This window comes from Tachyglossus aculeatus, chromosome 19, assembly GCF_015852505.1.
Source record: "Tachyglossus aculeatus isolate mTacAcu1 chromosome 19, mTacAcu1.pri, whole genome shotgun sequence".
NCBI lineage: Eukaryota > Metazoa > Chordata > Mammalia > Monotremata > Tachyglossidae > Tachyglossus > Tachyglossus aculeatus.
This window is the reverse complement of record NC_052084.1, coordinates 8,800,099-8,826,588: the sequence shown is the minus strand read 5'-3', so window position 1 is coordinate 8,826,588 and position 26,490 is coordinate 8,800,099. Positions and strand designations below refer to the sequence as shown.

The window sequence follows — 26,490 nt, the reverse complement described above, 5'->3', positions numbered from 1 at the left end:
AAACCATCCCAGAGAGGGATCTGCCCTATTTTAAGGACTTTCAGAGAGAGAAACTCTAGAATTTCCCCGAATAGCACATTTCACTGTTTAACAGCACACTGTCAGAAAATTCCTGCTTTCAACTAACCTAAACCTCTCATCTACAATTTCAGCCCACTTCCTTTTGTTTTACTCTCAGCAAAGAGCCACAGTGGTTGTAATCATAATCTTTCATACTGCAGAAGACCATTATTAAAGCATTTTTTATTCTAGTCTCCAGGTTATTCTCAGTTTCTTTAGCCTTATAATTCTTATTTTCCAATCCTTAATCATCTTTGTAGCTTTCCCCTAAATCCTTTTCATATTCATATTCAGGCTTCGCAAACAGGGAAAAAGGAATCGGAAACACTATGCCAGTAATAGTGGCAATATTTAAAATCTCCTGGGAATTGTAATATTCTGGGGCTGCCTGGCGAATGTTGACCGATTTTATAGCCTTCTGTCAAAGCATGATTTATGTAGAATTCTTTCTTTTTGACCAGTACACACTGTAGGATACAAGTACAGAAATCTTCATAAACTCAGTCCCTCTAAAACTGTCATTTTATACTACCAGAACTCCAGGTCAGATAAATATAAGTATGAATATTAATTAGCATTATTATTATTGGTGGTGGCATTTATTGAGGGCTTACTACATGATGATCACCGTACTAAGGACCTGAGGATTTACCACTTCAAATATCTCCTTTTAAAAGCTTACCCTGTTTTTAACTTAGCTTCTTACTCTAATCCAATGTCTTACTAAATATCACTTTCACTACCTTTCTTACTAGATCTCCTTATTTCTGGCACCTGATAATTTTCTTTCAAGAACAGGAAAGTTTTTATCATCTCAACTGTTCACAGCTTCTATATGTGTGCTTGAAACCAAATATTTCCTTCTCCATTTTTCTCCTTGCCTCACCTTAGAGGTGGGTTCCTCGAAAGCACTGGGCTGCTATGGCTTTTAAAAATGGAGCACGTTTGAGTGTTGGGGACTGTGAACTTGTTGTGGGCAGGGATTGTCTCTCTTTATTGCTGTATGTACTTTCCAAGCGCTTAGTACAATGCTTTGCACACAGTCAGCGTTCAATAAATATGACTGAATGAATCAATGAAGACATAAATGAAGCAGAGGCAATAACTTGGGTGGCATTCCATTCACTAGTTGGGAGCCAGCCCAAGTTTTGGAAATACTTTTTATTTAACAGTTCCCAGGCTGTTGAGGTTGCAATCACAACTCCAGAATGTCAAAATACACGCACAACCATAGAGAACTCCCTCTCATACCCATAGGGTTATTTTAAGCTCTCTACTGCCTGATCTCAGGAACCTAAGTCTTCTGATGTAAATGTCACTGCCAGTCAGACACGGCAGATGACAAGTATCTATTTTAACAGGACAGAAAACAGGAAAAGAACAGTATAGTTCTCATTCTATCTTTGTTATACAAAAGGGACTAAAATTCTGATTTAGGAACAAGCCAAGCAAAGTTCTGCAACATTCAGAAAGAAGTGCACTGTATATTATTCTAAGGGAGATTTATTCCCCTGCAAAATAGAGCCATATTTGTTATTAGAGAGTAAAATTACATTAGGGATCAAAGTAAAGCCTGACAGAGTGTGTCTAATCCCAAGTTTACTTTCATCCTGACTTGGAATACAGCTTGAATAAAATTTGCTGCGGCTTCCAGAGGAAAGAGAAACTGTTCCAACATAAGAACATGAACAGAGTTTGAAGCCTGTCTGATTTCTCTGATGGTCCTCCAGAATATTTTTACCCATTTTCTAATTGCGACGCGCCAAGGCTGAACGTTTCCTCGGTTTTCCTTTCTCTGGGCAGCAGCATATCCAAAAATGAAGGATCTTGGACCTTACCAGCAACAACTGGGGGCTGAGTCCAGCAGACTCCAATGTTCGGCACATGTCCTCAGTGGAGCTTTCTCCATGCAAACACTTCCAGAAAAAGAAGCTGCCTAGAAACACAAAAAGTCAGAGACCTTACAGGAAAACCATCTCCTGAATAAATAGCCTGACCAGATTTCTGATTATGGTGCACAGCTCCTCAGTAACAAATAAGTGCTCCAGAGATGGAAAAACGGATAGTCAATTTGACTGAACTGTAAATTGACAGAAGTCAGTGTATGATACCTTAAACACAGTAGTGGAGCTACAGATCATCATAAACCTTATATGAACGGTAAGCACCTGAAACAGGAAGCTTAGACAGGCAGCAACCTCATTCAGACCAGAAACGGAGCAGGTGCAGGCTGGGCGACAGCGAAGATGAGGAATTTTTTCCGTATTCATTTCCCGGGGCTTGGTGGTAGAAATGCCCTGGACCCCTTCACAGAGTCAGAAATGGGATGCTGGTGTTCCCTTCACCCCCTGGACCTCAGGGGACTATTTTACACATCCTTCAGCTGCGGGGCCCTGTTCTCTGACTTGGGATGCAAAGCACCCCGTAGCCCAGCAGCATTAAGAAGGCAGGACCCCCCCGTGCCTTAGAGTCTAGTCTGGGGCTGGGTTAAGTCCAGCCACTCTGAGAATAAGGCTGCAGAGGACAAAGGGGTGCCACTTTTTGACTCTGCCTGGACCCAAAAGCACATTCTATGTGGGAGAAGGCTGTACTGAACTGGAGCTGGGAAAGGGAACAGAAGAGAGCAAGATGAGGATTTTGTACCTCAAAGCCTATATTACAATCGCAGTTTACTAGTGCAGTGCCAGTGAAAATGCAGACATTTTGCTAGTATGACTTTAAGACTGAACTTTGTTTAAACTGAATTTCCAAAGTAAAACTCATCTTTCTATTTAGGGGCATTAATGGTGTTCATATAGTTTTGACTGAAGTTGCAGTTAACTAGGCACTTAAGGGGGTAAACACACCAAATCTCCTCACACCCATATTTCCTGGCCTTCCTTTACTCACCCACTTCAGTCAAGAATACGAATCACATCAGCCAGTAGTGTTACCTACCTAATGCCACGAATTCTACATCACTTATCTTCTTCAGAGTGATCACATCCTTCTCATATTCTAAATATTCCAGGAACGTTTTTACAGGCAACACACCATCTTTGTCATCGGCAAATCGTACACTGGTTTTTGTATTTTCTTGTTTATAGTTCCGCAATAAAGCTTGGAGCCTAAGCACTTCTTTTTCATCGAGTCTCAATAAAACAGCCAAATCCTTAAAATTGAAAACACAGAATCCAATGTTTTCCTATGGAATCTGAATTAAAAAGGGATATAAGGGCCCTGTATTGGCTATAAACTCTTTGATATGAAAGGAAAAAAAGGATTTGTCAAGTACTGATATGTCCACTTCACCTGTACTGCTCATCTGACTGCCCTTTCTCAGTTTCTTTCGTGCGCTCCTTCTCCACTCCCCACCCTCCAACTGTGAGAGTCCCTTAAGGTTCAGTTTTGGATCCCTATTTATTCTCCATCTACATTTACTCCGAGAATGCATCCACTTTCACTGCTTTGGACTACCACCTCTATGTGGATGACTCCCATATCTACATCTCCAATCCTGACCTCTTCTCTGCAGTCTCACATTTCCTCCTTTAAAAAAAAAAGAAAGGTACATGTTAAGCACGTCTACTCTGCTAAAAATATAAATTTCTTTAATAAAATTTGCAACATGAAATCACTGAATAATTATCAACTGTCTCCTCAATGTTTCCCCTTAAGACAGGTAGCAAATAACATTCCTCCTCTTTAAATGGGTAAGCTAATGCATGGAGGAGATGTGATTTGCTCACATTCGCTGAGTTAGTATAATACTGCCATAGGAATAAGACATTATCTTAGGACTGTTGCAATTTAAGGGAAACAAACTTTAAAAAGGAAAAAAAAATAGCCCAGTTATGTCAAAAAAAATATTCATCTTGAGAAGAAACAAATATATCACAGAGATTACAAGGTGATATATTCCAAGCCTCAGTGCTTTATGGAACATAAAAAGGAGGGAGTTCCATGAAAGCATTACAAAACCTTAATAAACTTCAATAGGGAATTATAACTAAAAACAATAAATGTCACTTAAAGCATCCAGAAAAAGGAGTATTTTATTATTGCAGAATTCACAAAGGAATTCTGGTCCCTTTCATTTTTTAGAACCAAGTATCCTATTTCCATCAGAGAGATTAAAAATGGCTTCACACCGGCCGGCCATTCTTCCGAGTGCAGGCAATGGCAACTTTTTGTTGCTGAACAAAAGGTTTTGAGGAGGGACGTGGGGGAAATGGATAAGGGATTTTAGCAACAATGCAGCTGCTCCTGTCACTTCCAGGTCCAAGCTAACTCTGCTACCAATCCAGAGGCCTCTCCATTATGGTCCCTACTGTCTGAACCACGGCAGCTGAAAGGAAAATAGATGGTGGGATGCCAGATTATAGTAAATAACCCATCAGGGGAATATGAGTTCAGGAAAACTCATATTGAATAGCTAAAATTATTATTTTGAAAAACCGGGATAATATAGAAAAGATGTCCACACCTGTGGGTTAAAAGTACCATACCCAAGTAGAGTCCCGAAAGGGGCAAAAATGGTCAAACCCTCTTTGACCTTTTTCAAAAAGAAGGGGAGTTTGCAGTTATCTTTCTAATCCTACTTAACACCACACTGAAAATCCCCACATTTAGTCTAATGACCTGTTTTTAAAAAACCATGCTGTAGACTTACTCACATTTTCAGAGAACGGTGTGTCAGAATGCCCCAAGGAGTTCAGTTGACTGACTGATTCATAGAGATTCAACAGTTTCAGCTTGCTGGCACAAAATTGTAACAGTCCTTCATCGATGCACTCAAGCTCTGGAAGGCGATTAAGAAAAATATCAGGCTAAACAGAAAGAGCGGCACGTCACGTACCATCATCAAATGATGTGGGCCCAGAGAGGCCTTTGACGAGCCCCTTGCAAGGGGTGCCAAAGCTAACATAAAAAGATTCCTCCAACACAATAAAAGCAGGAACGGGAGGGCCTGTAGGAATGCAGCCTATAGTACGTGGATCTCGGAAAATGAAGATGGATGTATACAGAGGAAGGGAGGGGAAAAGCAATTATGCTTCATATTTTAAATGCTCTTATTACGTTTCCTTAATTCTCGTAAACCATAACCCAATTAATTATTCATGAACATAATTTTCAAGTGACTTTAAGAAGTTGGAATTTATGAAGCAGACTAAAATGTATTTTAAATATCCACCCCAACAGAAAATGAACTGCAGTACTGGAATGACCGGTTCTTAGTGCACTTGCCTTTTACCTTGGTTTTTTAACGTGTCCATCAATGTTCGAGTGATGTTCTTCAGGAAGGAAAATGGCAAACGTTCACTTGCCAATATGCTTTCTAAAGCCTAAGAGACAGGAAATTCAGAACCTTAAAATAGCATAAGCCAACGTGTTCATGATTACAATTTCTTATTACTTTTTGGCTACGCTTTAACACTATTCTACTAATCTATTTACCATGAACATCCAAGCTCAATGAGTTGAATCACAACTGCAATGAAGTCAGTTACATGCCAAACCACCGACTAAGCACTGGTCCAAATAAACAAGAATCAACTCCCTAACACCTTATACACCAACTAAAATATTTCTTAAACGGATGTGGCAAGAATAATAAAAAAGGCATTTTAAATATCTTGATCTTAAAGATCTTGATATATTGACAAAAGTCTACTAATACATGTTTCTGAAATACTTAGAGTGAAAAGTCCAACCCTTCATGTTTACCTGTTTCTTGGTAGCAGGGTATTTAATATCAATAATCAATTCTTTTGCTTCAGTTTCAACCAAACCTAAAAACAGAAAGTTATTCAAATAAATATTCAACTTACGTTTACAGAAATGTAGAATACATATAATCAATTCAGTGAATTTGGGGGGAATTGAAATCAACAAAATTTCTGGTCTTCTGAGCTAACTCATTCCAGCACTTCATACAGTGCAAATACCATAAAGATAAAAAAATAAACACCTTTAAGTCCAACCCTAAAATGGATGAATGCATTATAAGATGATTAGATTCAGATTCCCCATTTAAAAAAAAATCTTATCAAAATGACCTCATTATTTCTGATCAAGAACACCTACCAAGATTTGGAGTTTTATTTTTCAGTAGAGCCGTTAGCTTTTTCACCAAGTGCATGTCCTTGGCTCGCTCACTCTTCTTATCACTAAAACAAAAAGCAGAATTTTGTTTAGAAATTCAGGGGAAATTTTGGAATACCTTTGGGGGTTTTTCTTCGATGGTTTTAAAACCAAGTATCCGTCCTGAATTTTAGATGAATTTTAGCTGTCTGCTAATGAGCAGATGAAAATAAATCTTACCTCAGTGCTAAATGGAAAGGAACATTAACAGTTTTCACACCTCCAGACTCTGGGTCGACGAGACAGATCTGATGCGTCTGAGGCTGCCAGCTTTGACTCGTCACATTATTTAAACCCATTATTTTATAGCCAGGATACAGCAACCTGAGAAAAAACAAACACCAATATAAAAAATACATTAGAGAGAGTATAAATGCCATAGTGCACCTTTTTTAAATAATTCAGGAAGTGAAATGCTGAAAAAAAGCAATGAACTGTGATTGATGTTAGCTGAGGTAATTCAAGTGGAAAGAGGTACTTAATTTTCTTCCCCCCAAAAACCACCAGCATTACTGAATTATATTTAAAGTCACTCAAACCATCTTCTTCGTAACATTTCAACATGATTTTACATTAACAGGGTTAGGTTCAGTGGAATGGACTGAAATTAACACATCATCTTTCATTCCCTTTATTCTAGGCGATCCATTAATACTCTCCATCCAAGGCTCTTGAACCATTCTGCTTAAGGAAAACAAGTCAGAGAGAGTAAATAATAGTTAAAGTTATGATTCTTTCCCCATTAGCAAAAAGCCCACTGAGGCCAGGTACCTCAAGTAATATTGCTTTTGATTCCCAAGTGCTCAACATAAGCACTCAATAAATACACTTGATAGTGACAAACCTAAACAGGCATCAGGGCCCCAAGGATTCTGTCCAGAGCTTTTAACTCCATCTTAAATAATAGCCATTAGGTCAGTGTTTCCTCTCCAGGCCATTCTTGGGTTTTGTCAATGTAGTAGACCGGAGTTACCTACCTACAATGTTTCCCCACGTTGAAAGCTCCTACCCTGGGCCCCTGCTGAGTACTCCACACTTCTAGAATCCCTCTCCTTGGAGCGTAGATCACCAGAAATTGTGCCACTCTGCTTGGGCCTTGAGTGTTCCCAAAAGGAGAGAGATCCGTCTTTTCCGATTCTCTTTCGTGCAGGTCTTCTACAACTTGCACCCATCCAATCTGAGCATCGCGGTACCCTTTGTGAGGAAGGGAGAGTCAAGTCATCTGGCTCATGCTAGCAGTCATCACTTCTATTCGCATTGTAGTTCACTCATCAGCACTTGCTGGGACACAAGTGTGTAATGGCTAAGGGGCCTTGTACACGAGCACAGCTTTGATCTTACAAGTACCAGGCTTTCTTTATCAGGGCAGAAGATGTCACTTGAAAAGTTATGGCCTGAGACTTGAAAATGCTAGGATACCAGATAAGTATAATAATTAATGTGGCATTTATTAAGCATTTATTACATGCTGGGATAGAAGCAAAATTATAAGGCTGGACCCTTACAAAATTATAAGTCCCTGTTCCACACAAGGCTTCCAATCTATCAATCCCATTTTGCAGATGAGATCTCTGAAGACCAGAGAGATTAAGTGCCTTGCCCCAGGTCACACAGTAGGTTAGTGTGAGTAGAGGAAGCTGTGATTCAAACCTGGTCTCCCAACTCCCAGCCCTGTACTTTTTTCCATTAGGCTGTGATAAGTCTGTATTTTTTTCAATAAAATAGTAAGAATCTGTGTGGTTAAAAAAACCCAGCTAACTCTCGTTACTTCAGTCATGACACACAATGGACATACACTACAAATTAACTTCAAATGTGTTGAAAATGACCTAGTTTACACAGAAAAGAAATAACATATATGGATATAAGTAAATTAAATTACATAATACAACATTTATGGAGCCTGGGGTTGGTGGGGAGGGCAGGGACTTTGACATGATTACCTTGCATCTCTTCCAGTGTTTTGGCACAGTATATTAGTACCAGAGTTATTTATTATAAGATGGCAATTTCTGAAGTATCCAATTTAACCATTCCTTAAGAGGAACTGAGTAATGTCCTAGCTAAGCAGACATCTTAAGCAGCTTCTATTAAGAATTGAAAAGACTGTGCAATTTAGCATTTAAGATGTATGATATAAAATAATTATTTTTTAAATCTGAAAGGTTAGGCTATCTATCTTTAAAAGGACACATTACTCCCTCTCTACTCCGCATCTGCTCCCTTTTCCTCTGTGTAACTCTTATACTTGGATTTGTATCTTTTATTCACCCCACCCTTATGTACGTAATTTATTTATATTAATGTCTATCTTCCCCTCTAGACTATAAACTCCTTATGGGTAGGAAGCATGTCTACTAGCTGCTATATTGTACTCTCCCAAGCGCTTAGTACAGTGTTCTCCAAACAGTAGGTGCTCAATAAATACAATCGATTGGCTGATTTTAAAAAAACCCAGGAAGCCCCAATAAACTGCAAAACATTTGAATTGGTTAGGCTGAATCCAAGATAAAGAGGACAGGGAGAAAAGTGTTCAAATCAAATCAATGCGAGACCCGTGGTCGTTCACCAATCCAGTACCTTTCCACATGCGAATTGCAAGTCCTCTAGTCACATCCAGTAAAATAACCCTGCCGAAATCATCCGTTACTGCTGCCAGTGTGTTACATGGAGAGAGACATATGCTCTCACCATGGCGCCTGGAATCTGGAAGCCCAAATCTAATATTAAAAAGAAAGAAAGAAAAAAACAACATATTCCAATCGAGGAATTTCAATGGAATAAACCACAAAATGCATAAATAAAAGTTGTGAGGTTCATTTTTACTATAAAAAATATACATCTTACCAAGGAGTTAATGACCATTTTTGAAAATGGTGAATTTATGCAGGTTTTTAAAAGTACAAATTGTAGAAAATAATCAGGCAATCTCTCAGAAGACCTTTAATGACATCTCTTTGAGGAGTTAACGTGAAGCAGCCTCCTTAGAATGAGATATTATAATTAAAGCAAACAACATTCTCCTGGCCTGGTCACACATCATATAGATCAAGGCTGATCTAAGCCAGCCCCCAACAGGCTTCCTTTGAGAAACATTCTCAAGAAATCTTTATCAGTTCACTTTACTTCTATAATTATTATTGCAACAAAACATCTACTTCCTGCTAAAAATGAACTAGGCCTGGTTCTGTGGAAAGGGTCCTTTAGCCAGAAAAATCCTTGAAGAGTAACTGCTTTGTGCATTGGCAAAATGAAATGTAACATTGCTGAATTAATTTTGCCTTTGTGGAGTTTGCAATTTAGGAGGACAATAAAACTAAATGTATCAACTGGTGGTCTCTGCCGGGGCCACCGAAGCAATTCTTAAAGTTACCAGAGGACTTGAGCTCTGGGACTTCATCTAAAGTCCCGAACCAGGCCTTTATGGCAGTAAACTCAGATGGATGGGTGGGATCAGGGGTCCTCATGAGACTGAGGTTGCTGAATCCTACCTCCCCCAGACATGCACCTCCTTCCTCTAGAGAAACGAGGGAACCTAAAATTCCCCTGAGCTTTGGGCCTGGGAATTTATTCCAGCTGGACCTGCCCACCCACGGCCCTGTTTCACACCATCTTCTCGCAGGTTCCAATGACTGATCAGAATGATGGGACGATGGCCTCCCAGGGAAAATCCCATTGGGCAGTTTCAAACTCAAAAGGTTCACTGTCCCCCCGAATTTCTAAAAATGCAAAAAATAGAAAATTATACACCAGACTTGCCTTACAGCTAACGGTGTAGCCGGCTCAACCTTTGGCTTCTGCTTTTGGACAACCTCCTCTTCGTGCTTACTCTTCCAGCCAAGCCAACCACTTGCAAAAAAGAAAATTCAGCATCAGGCTAATGCTTCTACAATGTAAAGATGTAGGGCCCCGAGGTAGCTTCTAAATTTAAACCGTGTAACTCAAATGGGGAGTTAATGTTGAATTGCATTTACCTGGCAGCATTAAATAAAGCAGAAGTGAGTTTACTCGCAACTGCTAAAGCAACGTGAGACAGCAATGGCTGGGTGCTACCCTGAAGGAAAAACCAAAACAATGGAGAGCTTTAAGACAATAATACAGAAACAGCATTTCTGACACAAAACATAAGCATCTAAGAGAGCAACTTTTTTGTAAATAAGGTTTACTAATAAAGCACTAAAATGCTTAAGATTTCCCTGATGATAAAGTCCACAGCTCTACCTAAAACAGAAGCACATGCTCCCAAAATGAGAACTTGCTGATAAAAACATGTTCAGAGTTAAATTACCTTGTCTCTCCTTCTGGGTTCCTAGTCATATCTTTTCAAAAGTTAAGAAGAAATTAATTCTTAAGGTTTGCTCTGGGTTTACATGTAGTATTAACAATATTTACTGAGCACCTGTTGAGTGCAAGGGACTGTACTAAGTGCTTGAGAAAGTACAAGCAAAGCCAAGGCACATTCCTTGCCCATAGGAGGTTTCTGCCTTCAGCTGGTTATTTTGCTTCCTAAACATGAGCAAATATATTCCATTGCAGGATTCTAGAGTGCTTCCTTTCAGAACTTTTCAACACTCCTCAGATTTTCACTGATTAACTGTCAAAAACAACCTCCACATTAGACAAGGCCTGTCCTTCCTTAAGGTTGGGCCATAAGACGGAAAAACTGCAACATAACCAATAGCCTAGGGTGTAGAATGCTGCTGCCATCCTATCCAAGATTAGTGTTAATCTCCTTCTTTTGGCAGGTTCTTCCTCTCCACATTGTTTTCCCCTACACACTCCAAGCCACATCAGAGACCCTAGTCTGCTGATATCATCCACCGCTTTCGCCACTTGCGGTCTTAACACGCAAAGTGGTGTGGAGATTTGATTTCGATTCCGAGACAATGATTGGTAAGGCTCCCAGAGGGCCTGACATCTTGTTGTACATCTGAAACTGAAAACTGATGAACATTAATGAAAAGGGAAGTATGAAACCTCTCTGATAGATTCTGTGTAAAGACCATCAGACCAGGTATAAAGGCTGTAACCCCATTTCTGCCAAAGAATGGCCCTGGGGTAAGTCAATACACTTCAGTTACTCCATCTGAACAATGGAAACAAAGAAAAAACCTCCTTCCCTGACCTACCTCAAAAGGCAGATGAGGTTACAGATGTGAAAGGGTTTGGGAAGGAAAAGCAATATAAATAAGCATTTAGTGAATGAGACCTAGGGAGATACCGACTAGGGTTTATCCAGTAACCAGATTAACAGGGTGTTCAAAAAACTAATCACTTTATTAAAATTACTCAAACTTCAAAACTTTAAAAAGTCTCAAAGCGGAAACTGCAATCTTTAATTTTTAATTTTTTTACTGGTACAAGGCTGAGAAGTGAGTAATGGAGAGGAGAGAGAAATCTGTTTAAAGAAAAAGTTTTAATTTTCATAGATGGTTATGTACTATTGTGAGGTGTAGCTCGGGGAAAATTCAGAAGTGATAAAGTTAACCATGACAATTTATATAACAAAGTTACACATACCTCTAAAGCATAAAAGAAACCAGTAAATGGATTGGAACCAACAGTGATGTATTGGGACATGGCAGGTGGACTATTCTTTATCGTTGCATTAAATCCACCAATGTTGGAGGCAGTCTTCATTTGATCAAATGGAGAAAGGGTCATGATACCTAGTGCAGCCAAACAAATGGTAACGTTTTCATCAGGTACAAATTTTATTTTGGGCTGCTAATTTCTTTTTTAAACCAAATAGCACCACTTAAAAATACAGTGTGGGAGGCAACTTTTTTTCCCCCACTGGAAAGATTGATTTCATTCACTTTCGCAGGTGCAGAAAGCAATACTGATCTCAAAATGTTACAAAGCAATTTCATTCTAAAATTAATTTTACTTTGGATTCCAAATTATTTTCATCCAGTCCTAGAAATGCAGACAATTGAAAATGGGTCCCAGAATAGGATGTACTAGATCCGTTTATCAAGCTTTACAATGTGTCATTCTCAAAGATATTTAACAGCTACAAACACTAAATCCAGGCTTTCATATCCTTATTTTAAACTTTCAAAAAAAGTCCCCGTCTTCAGAATTTTACAATTTTGCTTACAATTTTGCAAAAATGCACTAAGCCATGAGCAGCCACATACAACATATAATTCCAATGTGATCACCCTTTTTAATTTTTATTAAAATCTTTCTTGCCTTCGCTCGTTTCTTTTAGGTCTGTAGACCTGAGGGCCTGTACTTATTTGAAGGGCAGGCTTAACCTATAAATTTCTCACAAAAAACACTGAAGTTTTCCTTTCATAGAATTTACTTCCATTTTTATACAGTTGCGAATGTTTAGTCAAACATGACTGTTCCAAGTGGTTTAGCAAACGTTGGAAGTGACGATGCTTACCGATACTTGCATGATCGATTATGGTGTCAACATCTTGCAGACCCCACTTCTTATACGCTAGTGGCGGCGGTTGAATGTTCTCATTGCCCGATGCTGCAGCTGACAATTAGGAATTAATGGAGATTAGAAAATATTTTGCCCCCTTCCTGTAATCTATAAAAGAGCGATCTGTTTAGAAAAATGTTAACGAAGCCAGTATGATCCACTTTGGCATTATTCCCTATCTTTCTTCCTGGATCCCTTTGTCACTCAAGTCCCTCAAAGCAGCTGGGCACTGTAGTGATAGCAGTGTTGGTGTTTATGGAGCACCCATTTGTGACAATGCACTGTTCTAGGTGCTTGGGAAGTATAAAGAAGCAACATATTACCGGCCTAAAAAGAGCAGGGGAGACATATGCAAAATTATTTACAGCAGTCCAAGTGAATCACTGAACGTAAAATGGAATAAGAATATATTTGAGAATGCTGAGGATGGGTAAAAGTCAGTGCAAAAGTGCTAGGGTTTACTGATGGGTTTAAGTGGCGACTAAGGATGTTGGGAATTAATTGGGGTAGGTTTGTTAGATGAGGGGGGAGTTTTAGGAGGATTCTGAATGTCAGGAGAGCTGTGGTTTGTAGGATCTAGGAAGGGTGGGCATTCCAAGTGGGGGGAATTGCGTGATAATGTGACCGGAGTGGGATGGAGGCAAAAGATCGAGGAACAGCTAGAAGGTTGGCTTAGGCAGAACAAAGAACGAATTGGGTCGAAGAGGGTGAAGAGATCAGTGAGGGAAAGGTGGGGGGGCTAGAGGAAGGGAGGGTGACTGGTGGAGAACCTGGAAGCCAATTTGGGGAGTTTTTGTTTGAAGTGGACAGTCAGAGAGACCCTGGAGAGTTCTGAGGAGAGGAGAGAGATGTGGGTTGGGTAAGGCCTCAAGATGGCCCTCATAGGAGCAGGCATTACAGATTAGAGGGGAGGGAGAGGCTGGACACTGGAAGATCAGGAAGGAGGCTATAGCAACAGTCTAGCGGCGACATAACTAGAGCTTGGACCACGGTGGAAGGGGTACTGCAGCTGTCGGCCTTCCCTCCTCAGTCCTAGAGATAATGCCGGGGCTTTCCACTTCCCCCAGCTCTGTTTCCCAGGCCCCCTTGGGGTTATTGGGTTTCCTTTCCACAAAGTCCCCTCCGGGAGGTGGGACAGGGGGAGGCTCAACCTTCTCCTCCCTCAGTTCTCTTGCTCCATCCTCCAATTACCCTTCTCACTTGTTCTTTCAGCCTCACGGCAGCCTGACAACTGGGCCCCACTGAATCCACATCCTGGAACTTGGTGAATTCCTCCCTTCTAAGGTTGTACTGCCTCCAGACAGACTGAAAACACAGAAGTCTCCTTCCAACACAAAGAAATGTGATTACTCATCCAGGATTGTATGTTAAATGAATTGGTCTTTTCCTTGGGCCAGGGACGCACTGAGTGTATTATGGGTATGAGGTTATGAATTGCTGCCTTTTAATCTTCAACATATCAAAAATACGAAACACATGCAGGAAAAGTGCAGGGGCCTGGGATGTGCAGATGTGAATATCAGGAGCCTTGTTTGTAGGAAGAGGTGAACTGTGCTGATCTAAATCATCACTGCTTCAAAACTCTGCAAATTGCTGAGCCACTGACTGCCACATTTAGGTGAATCTCATATGTTACTTACTAAAGCCCAACTAAAGGTCCTACCGCCAGAAAGTAAAGTAGAACACAGCATTGCCTAGTAGATACAGCACAGGCCTGGGAGTAGGAAGGACCTGAGTTCTAATCCCAGCTCTGCCACTTGTCTGCTGAGTGACTCTGGGCAAGCCACTTCACTTCTCTGTGACTCGGTTACCTCATCTGTAAAATGGGGAGACTGTGAACCTCATGTGGGACGTGGACTGTGTCCAACTTGATTAGCTTATATCTACCCATGTGCTTCATACAGTGCCTGGCACGTAAGCGCTTAACAAATACCACTTAAAAAAGTGTGCAAGATGTTCTCTCTCTATACCACGACGGTGGTACTTTGATTTGATTGGAAGGGCTTCAAAAATACCCCAATAGGCTCAATGTTTTTAAGACGACTGTTTTTAAAATGAACCCGAGGTCTATGCTTTTAAACAGCTTTCATTAGGAAGGATTTCAGTTTGGGGGCAGAGGGAAAAAGGGCAAATACAATTTCTCTTGAAGAAATTTAAGGAATGCCCAATTATCACCAACAGTGCTCTGCACTTAGTAGGTGCTCAATGATTGTGGCTGATGATGAAAGACACTTATTTGTGTGTATAATTAAGCGCAAGCACCACTGCTAGTAACTATAAAGTTTCTTACTGGAACCTTACCTCTTGCTACCTGATTTCGACAAGCCCGCAGGGACTGAAAAAGGCTGAAACCATCAATCGTTACAATTGCAGCTGGATACAGGATACTCAGTTCTTCATTCTTTGAAATAAAAAGGAAATATTTTTTTTCCCAACAGTCACATCAGCAGATCTCTTTGCTCATTATATTTGACTGTCATGAACAAAAAAGGAAAACAAACACAAGGACTGAACGGCTAACTATTAACAGGCTCTACACAACAAAACACCAGGCACAAAGACAAACAAAACAAATGGAAACAAAAAATTACCAGAAGCAACTTGGACAGTGATCTAAATTTTTCCAAAAGATAAGCTTTTGTTTTTATGGTGACTGATGGTAACACACTAGAAACTACCATGATATTTTCTACTAACTTACTCATAGGTCACACTTACCTTCAACTCCTTTCTCACTTCGTTCCAGCCCACATACTTTGCTTCTCTTACCCCGACCTACTTAATGTGCCTTGATCGCATCTCTCTGTCGACCCCTTGCTCACACTCTCCCCTCCTTCCTGGAACCCCCTCCTTCTACACATCCAACAGACCGGCACTCTCCCCAACTTCCAAATCTTACCACATATGTACACATCTGTAATTTATTTATTTATATTAATGTCTGTCTCCCTCTCTAGAGACTCACTCACTGTGGGCGAGGAATGTACCTGTTTATTGTTATAGTGTACTCGCCCAAGCGCTTAGTACCATGCTCTGCCTGTGGCTGGCGGTCCACAAATACCAATCTATCATCAATACCATGGACATAGTGAGAAGAGAGGAGTTAATTTTTGGGATGGGATGGAGAAAGTTTGCTAGCTGATTAAAAAAACAAGCACGTTTTTAAAATAATTTGAAAAATGACTTGGATTACTTTATACCGTAACTCAATCTCTCCCTAAGCAATCCTGCTCTCCTCCTCCCCATACATGCTACTCGTTTCCTTACGAGCTTCCACCATCTCCTCTTCTCTCCGACTCCTTTTTTTCCCCCCAAACTCATGATATATCACAGTGTGAGACACAAGAGAAGTTTCTATTAACTTCAAGAGCAGAGAGGAATAGAGGGGGGATAAGGCAGCAGGTTATCAAACCATATGTTCACCATCCTGCTGACAGTCATGTTTTCGGTCTCAATTTTCCTGCTCTTTCTAAGTTCTTGCAATTGCCTCTGCCTTGAGTCTCGATCAATCTTGAGGTAAACTTTTTCTTTGAGAAAAATTCAGAGAAAAATTGAGAACCTCTGGTGTAAAGTGATTGTAGCTATAGTATTCTATCTTTCAAATGTAATGGAAAACATTTGTTATAACTGTGAAAGGATTTATTTTCAAACAGTTTGAAAAACCTTTCTAGAAGATTGGCTAACACCATAAAATGTACACTAATGAGAATATTAGTAATTTCCTTCCTTTTTCTGAAGTAAAATTACTGTTTCGGAAACATTTCTGGGAGGGAAAGATTTAGACCCACAGTGCAGAACGGTTGTGTGTCTAGACCCGCATCTTTCCTCCAAAGCTCCTTACTATTGTACAAAATTTCATAAATATGAAAATGACATTTTCTGCAAGAGCACCTCACTCTACTATAGAACTAAATATGCTATGGAACAAGACAAATACATTCTTTCTGACTTGAAAATATTTAAAGTTAGCCTGGCTCTACCTCTACAATAACCCCGAGGGAACTCTGAGAGCTGCCTAAATTTCTGATGACATCTTAGCTCCCCTTCTAAACTGTAAACTCATTAAGATCAGGGAATGTCTGCTAACTCTGAAATCTCCCATGTGCTTAGTACAGTGCTCTGCACACAGAAAGCACTCAATAAATACCACTGCATTGACTGATTATAGGCTTTAAGCACCGTCCCATATGGTGCCATTAATTTGTTCAAAGTAATATTACCACACCTGTTCTGTGACTCCAGGATGACGGGGGATTTCATAGGTTCTACATTTAAGCTGCAACACGGGGTCTTCATTCAAAAGTTGTGCAAGCAGCAGCACACCGTTCTAGGAAGAAAAACCAACTTGGAATAAATATTTTGGTTTATCTCTGAGATAATCCATTCTGGCATATACAGAGGGCTGCAGTCCATGGACTCCAGCAACTCTGTCCAGAGAAATGCAACTTTCATAAATACTTATTGTTGACTTCAAAATACACCGGTTCCACCGTAGACTCTTCAACTTCACTCCCAGTTCAATGTCAAAGCAAGCGTGTGACGTTAGAGAAGCTGTGTGATCTAACGGAAAGAACATGAGCCTAGGAGGACCTCTGTTCTGATCCCGGCTCCACCACCTGCCTGCTGTGTGACCGTAGGCAAGGCAAGACCTTCTCTGTGTCTCACTTTCCTCATCAGTGAAATGGAGATTAAATACCGGTTCTCCCTTCTTCGATTGTGAACCCCATATTATAGGGACTGCGTTCAACCTGATTACCTTGTTTACTGTATTGTACTTCCCCAAGTGCTTATTACAATGTCCCGCATCCAGTAAGTGCTCAATAAATACGACTGATTGATGGCACCTATCCCACTGCTTGTCGCATACTAAGCACTTAAAAAAACTGTAATTATCATTATTAAGTGCTTATTCATTTGGTAAACACTTGCTGGCATGAAAAGCAGCATGGCCTAGGAGAAAAAGCCCAGGCCTGGGAGACAGGAGGACCTGGGTTCTAATCCCAGCTCCACCACCTGTCTACTGTGTTGGGCAAGTGACAACTTCTTTGGGCCTCAGTTCCCTCAACTATAAAATGGGGATTAAGACTGTGAGCCCCGTGTGGGACATGGACGGTGTCCATCCTGATTAGCTTGTATCTGCCCCAGTGTTTAGAATTGTGCCCAGTACAAAGTAAGCATTTAGCAAATACCTCTAAAAAAAAAAGGTAGCAGAATATCTACAATAATCAACCTGCCAAGAGAAAAAATACTGAAATGGCCCAGCTCACCTCAGTGTAGAAGCGCACATAACCTGAGGTAAACCCCACCACGATGCAGGTCCAGTCAGGGCGCCCGGTAGAACTCCTGTTCCAGGAACACACAATGACAATTAATATCTCAGTAATGTATAAACAAAAAGAAATATTAATTTGTGCTTGATTTTTTTTTTTTACCTCTTCTGACTGGCCAACGGGATGCACAAAGCGCTGCTAACACATTCCCTAAAAATAAAGTTACATTTTAAATATATGGGTGATGACAACACATTCAAATGTACAACTACAAAACATCCAAATGGGATCCTCTACTCTGATCAATTTGAAAATAGTTTTGAAAACAATTAAAATTCAAAGCAGGGTAAATTCCGGAGATTAAAAATGAGTTTAAAAGACATTCGGTCCTCCTGTTTTATTTAAAAAAGTCAGGTGAACGTGACAGGAAAATTTCATTCGATATTACTGAATATTCATTACCTTTGAAGAATAATAATGGTATTTGTTAAGTGTTTACTATGCGGCAAGCACAGCACTAAATACAGAGGTAAATACAGTATACGCAGATTGGACACAGTCTGCCATACACAGGTTTCACAGTCTAAGTAGGAGGGGAACAGGTACTTAATCCCCATTTTGCCGATGAGAAAACTGAAGCACAGAGAAGTTAAGTAACTTGTTCAACGTCACACTGCAGAGAGGTGTCACGGGTGGGATGAGAGCCCAGGTCCTCGGACTCCCAGGCACGTGCTCTTTCCACTAGGCTGAACTGCTTCTCAGGGGCCTTCCTGTGAAGGATGTGGTGCCCAAAAGTTCAGGCCTGAAGTAGAAACCAGATACATGGAAAGAATCTTTTTTCCACGGGGACTAAGGTATACTTTCCGACCAGTATGGCAGAACACTGTGATCATGATTATTTATTAAGCAGTTATGGGCTAAGTGCTCTGAGAGAAACACGATCATCTGATCAGACAATCCCTGTCCCAAATGGAGCTCAGAGTGAGAACAGTATTCTATCTGTATTTTACAGGTGAGGAAGCAGGCACAGACAGGCTAAGTGACTTGCCCAATGTCACACAGCAGGCATGTCACAGTCGGGACTAGAACCCAGGCTTCGAGATTTACGAGTTCAGTGCTCTATCCACTAGACCACACTGCTCCGGCACAGTATCTGCACTCTGTTGTAGTCACTCTGGGCATAAACGGACTTTGCATGGAAAATTCTTGCATGCATCCAACCACGTGTTGCACCCCTGCCAACCTCCTCCCTCGTCGCATGCTCTGCCCAGCCAAGAATATGAATGAGAGGAATGAGGACGTAACTAGCACTACCCAAACCTCTAATGCTTTAATCAATTGCTTGGCTCTTGGTCCCAAAGTCTCTGAGTAGCCAGAGTCAGGTCTGGAAGCCTTGTGTCTAGCTGAAATACAAGCCCAGTATGACCAGGCAACCCAGGTTAAGGTCATCTTAGATGCCAATGCGTTCCCACCATTTTGGAGACCACCTGACCTGGGAGCCCTGGCCTGACTGCTGAAATTAGAAAAACAGGTCCCAGAATTCAACTCAGGCAGTGTACGGTGGGACTGGAACTGGAACAATACCAAATTATAAATTCTTTCTTTTTTCTTTGATGTGTTTGACTGGCTCGCTCAATTAGGTTTAATATTTTGGTCACATTATAACTCCCTTCTTGGGACACTGTTGAAAGACAGTTTTGCTGGTTCATTCCATTTGTTGTAACATTCGTGAGTTAACTGTTACCAACTTGTACTTCTCAAGCGCTTAGTACAGTGCTCTGCACATAGTAAGCGCTCAATAAATACGATTGAAAGAATGAACTAATTAATTAAATGGTGAATCTGTGATCCTCCCTACCATGATTTCCACCTTTGGCCAAAAGTTGTGACCAGCTTTAGGGTAGAAGCAGGTACCTGGAGTATCATCTGAAATGGCCACAGTGATGTTGAAGTTTAAGAACATTACTATAAGAGGGGAGAAGGATTAAGAGAAGGAGAAAATGGCATCTAAACTGCTCATGAAAATAGAAATAAACCAAGAGATGGCTGGTGTCTACTACAAGATAAGTTGGCTCTCCATCATCTCGCCCCCTCCTACCTCACCTCCCTTCTCTCCTTCTATAGCCTAGCCCGCACCCTCCGCTCCTCTGCCGCTAACCTCCTCCCTGGGCCTCGTTCTCGCCTGTCCCACTGCCGACCCCCGGCCTACGTCCTTCCCCTGGCCTGGAATGCCCTCCCTCCGCACATCCGCCAAGCTAGCTCTCTTCCTCCCTTCAAAGCCCTACTGAAAGCTCACCTCTTCCAGGAGGCCTTCCGAGACTGAGCCCCCTCTTTCCTCTCCCCCTACCCCCACATCCCCTCCACCTTACCACCTTCCCCTCCCCACAGCACCTGTATATATGTATATATGTTTGTACATATTTATTACTCTATTTTACTTGTACATATTTATTCTATTTATTTTATTTTGTTAATATGTTTTGTTTAGTCGTCTGTCTCCCCCTTCTAGACTGTGAGCCCGCTGTTGGGTAGGGACCGTCTCTATATGTTGCCAACTTGTACTTCCCAAGCGCTTAGTACAGTGCTCTGCACACAGTAAGCACTCAATAAATATGACTGAATGAATGAATGAATGACTGGGGGTGGTGGGAGAGGCAAAAAGGGCAGGGGGGCGAGGGGCTGGTGAGGAGGAGAAAAATCAGTCACCACCTTGGGATCCAGGACCTGGATGACCTCCTGCTGAAGTAAATAGCCTCAATGCTGGTGAGCTGCCAGCATTCCAAGAACTTGTAATCTCACCCCATTATCTGATGTTCAATCTGGCTGTCCTACCTCTTCCCTGGAACGCCCTCCTTCATATCTGACAGCCGATCACTCTCTCCACCTTCAAAGCCTTATTAAAAGCACATTTCTTCCAAGAGACCTTCCCCAACTAAGCCCTCATTTCCTCTTCTTTCACTCCCTTGTCACCTTTTCCCTTAGATTTACATGCTTTAACCGCCTCTCCCTCAGTCCCACTGCACTTATGTACATTATTTATATCCGCCCTCTTGAATATAAACTCGTTGTGGGCAGGGAATGTGCCTACCAACTGTTATATTGTACTCTTCCAAGCACTTAGTACTGTACGCCCTCAGTACTCACTTACACAGTAAGCACTCAATCAATGTGACTGAAATTCCTCCAAAATTTGGGTGTCTTCTGTGTCACAACCATATAGAAGATTGGCCATCGCAACAGCTTCATAGACCTTTAACTTGGCACGGAGCTTGACTTTTCATTGCCAGGACATTCTGTCAATCTGCCAAAGATCAGACTGGCCTCTTGGGTTCTACTTTCTCCTTTTGCTGTTACCTATATAACAGAATCCAGTAAAAGCACAGGGTTCTGCGTGGCCAATGAAAATCTTTGGGTAGTGTAGGGAACCCTAGGTGTCAGCTGGAACGTAACTTCAGCTTGCTTCAGACTTATTAACACTCCACGCTGCTGGACCAAATCGGAAAAATGATCCAGAATCACTCCCATGTTTCCTTGGATTTGTACCTCAAGGTTGCAGCTATCTACATACAGAGGTTCCTGAACCATTTCTCAGAGATATTTGATGATGCCTGTAGTCTGCTGATCTCAAAAAGTTGCCCAAATGAACACAGGCAGTGTGGCTCAGTGGAAAGAGCACAGGCCTCGAGTCAGAGGACTTGGGTTCTAACCCCAGCTCCGCTGCTTGCCCAGCGGGTGAATTTAAGCACATAATTTAAACGCTATGCCTCCGTTTCCTCATCTATAGATTGGAGATTAAACGCCTGTCTCTCTCCTGTCTAGACTGTGAGTCCCAGGGAAGATAGGGATCAGGTCTGAACTGATTATCTTGTATCTACCTGAGCGCTTAGCACAATCGTTGGTACATACTAAGCATTTAACAAATACCACTCTTTAGTATTATTATAACACAAATATATCCCAACTCCAGCTTCCGGACTGCTTGCTACATTAAGAAGCCTGAAGGTGCAGAATGACTGAACAAGACCCAGCCTGTCACCCAGCCCTATTTTATTTCAAGGTGACGGGGAAAAGATCAGACAGAGTACCTTAAACTAACTTGAGATGAAACTGTCACAGAGTTCCTAGGGATTTTGGTGAATTTCTCAGGGTAGTTGACTTTGCTTAGCAACTGCCAATGGCCTGGCTGGTTGATGGTGTCAAACGTAAAGCTCTTTGAAAACAGTATGGCGGTTTTGTTGTTTCTTTCTGCACTCTTCCAATATCTGTCACTCTGCAAAGACCATGTCAGATGCTGCTTCTTGAAGTATCATTTAGGGATGAATAAGCTTCTAGTAATCAATAAGCTAATTGCTGCTTAAATCGATGATATTTTGAGATAGTCCAGTCATCCCAAACATTTCACATATACACATACGTAAATGATATAATTACGCACCCTTCTTCAACATTTAAAGACCCACTCCAACCAACAGCATACTGCATTTCTTCCTTTCCTTTGTCACTGTATTTCCATTTTGCTGAAAAATGAAAACATTACTGTAAATAAGGGGGTCTCACCATGCCCACAGCACCTGTATATATGTATATATGCTTGTACATATTTATTACTCTATTTATTTATTTATTTATTTTACTTGTACATATCTATTCTATTTATTTTATTTTGTTAGTATGTTGGGTTTTGTCTCCCCCTTTTAGACTGTGAGCCCACTGTTGGGTAGGGACCGCCTCTATATATTGCCAATTTGTACTTCCCAAGCGCTTAGTACAGTGCTTTGCACACAGTAAGCGCTCAATAAATACGATTGATGATGATGATGATCTTAGAAAAACAGAAGAAAACATTTAATGTATTTAATTGCTGGAATAATCAGTTCTCCTACAACTTGGAAGATATACTCTTGATGAATCCCCATTAAGAAAAACTCACCTTGAGCTCATCATTGTTTCTGACAACGCACACAAGTGCAGAACCATATTTTCCTGTTTTCAGACACTCGTCGTAAGAAAAAAAGTTCCCTAATTACACCATCACATCCCACTCGACACCGAGTAAAAACACCCATTATAGGACAATTTACTGTACATTTTTTGAAGTTGATTTCAAGGCTAAATATAACAACTTTTCATCACAAACAGTTTTCTACCAGATCCTGTCGGTTTTTTCCCCTGAGATATTTCCATGCCTTGCCAAACAAGCAGTCAGCAGGCTGGCCCAAGAGCTTATCAACTGCAATAGCTGACATGCTCATCTTCCTGTTTCCAGTCCACATTTCACCCTGCAGTGCAGATCATTTCTCTACAACCTTTTTCTACACACATCTCCCCAATCCTCATAAACCTCATCCCTCTACATCAAGCAGAAACTCCTGACCATCAGTTTTCTCTCTCTCCTCCCTCTCCTTCCCACCCTCTTGCCCCAACAGACCGTAGGTCGCACTCTTCACTGCTCTCAAGCTAGTCCATTCACTGTCCTTCATTCTCATTTCCCCTGCCACCGACCTCTTGCCCATATCCTCCCTACTCCAGAACTCTCTCCAATTTTATAGCTGAGTCTACTACTTTCCCCATCTTCAAAGTCCTGAATCCCATTGTCTCCAGGAGGCCTTCCCCAGTTAATTTCTAAATCCCCTTTTACCCCAACTGCCAATCATTCTCTCTTCCTTACATACCCATTAGTTAAGCACTGTCATGAAAAAAAGCCTACTTTTCCTTCTTCCTCCTATGTGTAATTTATTTTAGTGTCTGTCTCCGCCACTAGAAATTAAAATTCTTGAGGGCACAGATTCATGCTGACCCCTAGCCCACATCCTGCCTCTGGAACGCTCTCCCTCCTCAAATCCGCTACAAAATTAGTCTTTCCCCCGTGCAAATCAAAGCCTATTGAAGGCACATCTCTTCCAAGAGGCCTTCCCAGGCTAAGCCCCACCTTTCCTCATCTTAAGTGCATCTTTAATTTTATTTATTTGTATTGATGTCTGTCTCCCCCACTGGAGACTGTAAGCTCGTTGTGAGCAGGGAATGTCTCTGTTTACTGTTGTACTGAACTCTCCCAAGTGCTTAGTATAGTGCTCTGCACACAGTAAGAGCTCAATAAATACAACTGAATGAATGAATGAACAAATTCCTATTGTACTCCCCTAAGCAAACAGTACAGAGCTCTGTACAGGGTAGGTGCTCAATATATATTATTGATGGAATAATGATCAAAATCTGCAATTTTTGAAATCAAGCAATAAGCAGATAGAGCTTGTTTTTCAGGATTTCAGAAATGCCCAATGCAGATTCTAAATTATCTGTTTAACTTAATTAGGGGATGATACGGAAGGAAAAGTTCTAGACTGAGCCCGCTGCTGGGTAGGGACCGTCTCTATATGTTCCCAACTTGTACTTTCCAAGCGCTAAGTACAGCGCTCTGCACACAGGAAGCGCTCAATAAACATGACTGAATGAATGAACCAAAATGCATAGTAAAATTATCCTTTCTAGGAAAACAATGTATGCCATGATCCAAAATCCCCAAAGAAGCACTGTGTGGAAACAAACATAACAATTTTTACTGGGAAAACTCTGTTAAAGCATACTTACGCACTAGAAATACAGCCTTTTGCTCACGAGCTATAACCATCAGATCATTAGTTGGAGACAGGGATATCACACAATCTTGGAGCCAATATGTTTTTGAGGTCTTGCAAGGAATTTCTTCCTCCTGTGGGGAAAATTAAAATCATTACTCCTTATTGCCAACACCTATTAGAATATACTTGTTCACTTCCTTTCCCCTTTTTCTTCTGCAGCACCTTCTCACCGAGAGCCAGAGGCTGTTCAAATAAAAATCCAAGGGTTTGGGTTTTTTTTAATGGCAGAAGCAAAATCCCATTACTATCTAGATGGTCATACCTACTGCTTTCCTTCAGAGTTCTGACTTAACATGAAGAGTCAATACTTTTTTCAACAAGTACCACAATAACAAACTTCATTTTAAGAACACTTTTCAAATGAGGGTATATGGGGTCCTTGCCTAAGGCAAGCCAGTTACAACCGAACAAAATTTCAAATAGACAAATACAAATGCAGAGTCCCTTGCAATGTTCTATAATTGGAGTTCACTGTCTACTTAAACAAACTAATGAACCTTCTTAAGCACACTATCATCCATAACAATATTACTTTAGAGAGCCAGGCCTTTCTTATTAGCAAATGCCAAAGCGATCCACAAACCACTGAAAACTCTCCTGGATAGCTGAAATCTAAAGATTCCAAATGTGCAAAAGCACTGTTACAAAAACATTTTAGCCAACTGTTTCACCATCTTCCCCACCTAAATTGTACTAAAAGTGGTAACTTTGCATTTTCCCTCATCTCTTAACCCTCATCCGTCTCTGGTGAAATAGCTAACGATGAGCAAATTGCACAAAAGGCCAACAGCAAGCAGAGAAAGCAGAAGCCAGAGGCCGGGATATGCTGTAAATGATCCAACCAACCCCTAGTAATATTAATAGTAACAAAAATAATACTAGTAATGAATTATTTGTTAAGTGCTTGCTATGTCGTGGGTTCTAATCCCAGCTCCGCCACTGATCAGCTGTGTGACTTTGGGCAAGTCACTTGACTTCTCTGTGCCTCAGTTCCCTCATCTGTAAAACGGGGATAAAGACTATGAGCCCCACGTGGGACAATCTGATGACCCTGTGTCTCTCCCAACACTTAGAACAGGGCTCGGCACATAGTAAGCGCTTAACAAATTCCATCATTATTATTATTATTATTGTTATGAGCCAAGCACTGTATTAAGCGCTAGGGTAGCTACAAGATAATCGGGCCAGACTGTCACTAACCCACAGATGACTTGCAGTCTCAGTCCAAAGGAGACCGGGTATTTAATCCCTATTTTACAGAAGATAAAACTGAGGCACAGAGAAGTTGACTTGCCCAAGGTCATACAACAGGCAAGGATTAGAACCCAGGTGCTCGTTCTTTCCACTACGGCAGGCTGTTTTTAACCCAACGAGCTGGTGATCCAGGACATGCATTCAGGCATTATTTGGGTTCCAACAAACCACCCTGACGGGGGGGCCTGATGTCCCTTCGTACAGGACACACAGCAACACTGAGAAACATTTGTGATCTGGGGCACTAGGCAAATTGATCTCTTTAACCCTTCAGGAAACATTACTTAAGAACCTTTGTGTCCAATGGCCTTAAAAAGAACTCAAAGAAACCCGTAACCTGCCCTCCAGGGGATGAATTGATAGCAAAGTAGTACTGCATTTTGATATCAATGATGAACAACTTGATTCCTGTCTTTCCAGTCATACTGTAGGTAATGAAATATAGGATGCTCAATTTACCAGTCACGGAAGGATCATCCCTGGTAGGCTTGGAATTTGAGGATCTTCCAATAATTGCAGTCTAGGGGCTTCAAACCTGATATTCAGCAAAAACTTGCAGCAGCACCCAAAGAGCCAAGACCTAATGACTGTGCTCCTCTATACTAAGCACTTGGGAAGGTTCATCAGAAGTGTGAGACCAACTGTAATGGGGCTTGACCAGACCAACATTTTAAAGGCCCAGTAATGAACTGTCTCTAACAAT

The 26,490-nt window shown here is 41.1% G+C and overlaps 1 protein-coding gene across 2 annotated transcripts in view; it reads right to left on the bottom strand.

Annotated features, from left to right (window-relative positions):
* Positions 1-26,490, bottom strand: part of RAB3GAP2 (RAB3 GTPase activating non-catalytic protein subunit 2) — a 63,625-nt gene that overhangs the window by 20,102 nt on the left and 17,033 nt on the right. For both annotated transcript variants that reach the window (XM_038760777.1, XM_038760776.1), the window contains 19 exons: positions 24,484-24,604; positions 22,331-22,412; positions 18,058-18,105; positions 17,893-17,968; positions 16,851-16,952; positions 14,927-15,026; positions 12,581-12,679; positions 11,704-11,852; positions 10,158-10,237; positions 9,943-10,032; positions 8,764-8,903; positions 7,161-7,377; positions 6,364-6,507; positions 6,127-6,209; positions 5,767-5,831; positions 5,294-5,384; positions 4,716-4,840; positions 2,998-3,211; positions 1,899-1,996 (listed from right to left, as the gene is read on the bottom strand). In XM_038760777.1, the coding sequence (XP_038616705.1) occupies positions 1,899-1,996; positions 2,998-3,211; positions 4,716-4,840; positions 5,294-5,384; positions 5,767-5,831; positions 6,127-6,209; positions 6,364-6,507; positions 7,161-7,377; positions 8,764-8,903; positions 9,943-10,032; positions 10,158-10,237; positions 11,704-11,852; positions 12,581-12,679; positions 14,927-15,026; positions 16,851-16,952; positions 17,893-17,968; positions 18,058-18,105; positions 22,331-22,412; positions 24,484-24,604 (2,124 nt within the window). The remainder of the gene's footprint in view (positions 1-1,898; positions 1,997-2,997; positions 3,212-4,715; positions 4,841-5,293; positions 5,385-5,766; positions 5,832-6,126; positions 6,210-6,363; positions 6,508-7,160; positions 7,378-8,763; positions 8,904-9,942; positions 10,033-10,157; positions 10,238-11,703; positions 11,853-12,580; positions 12,680-14,926; positions 15,027-16,850; positions 16,953-17,892; positions 17,969-18,057; positions 18,106-22,330; positions 22,413-24,483; positions 24,605-26,490) is intronic.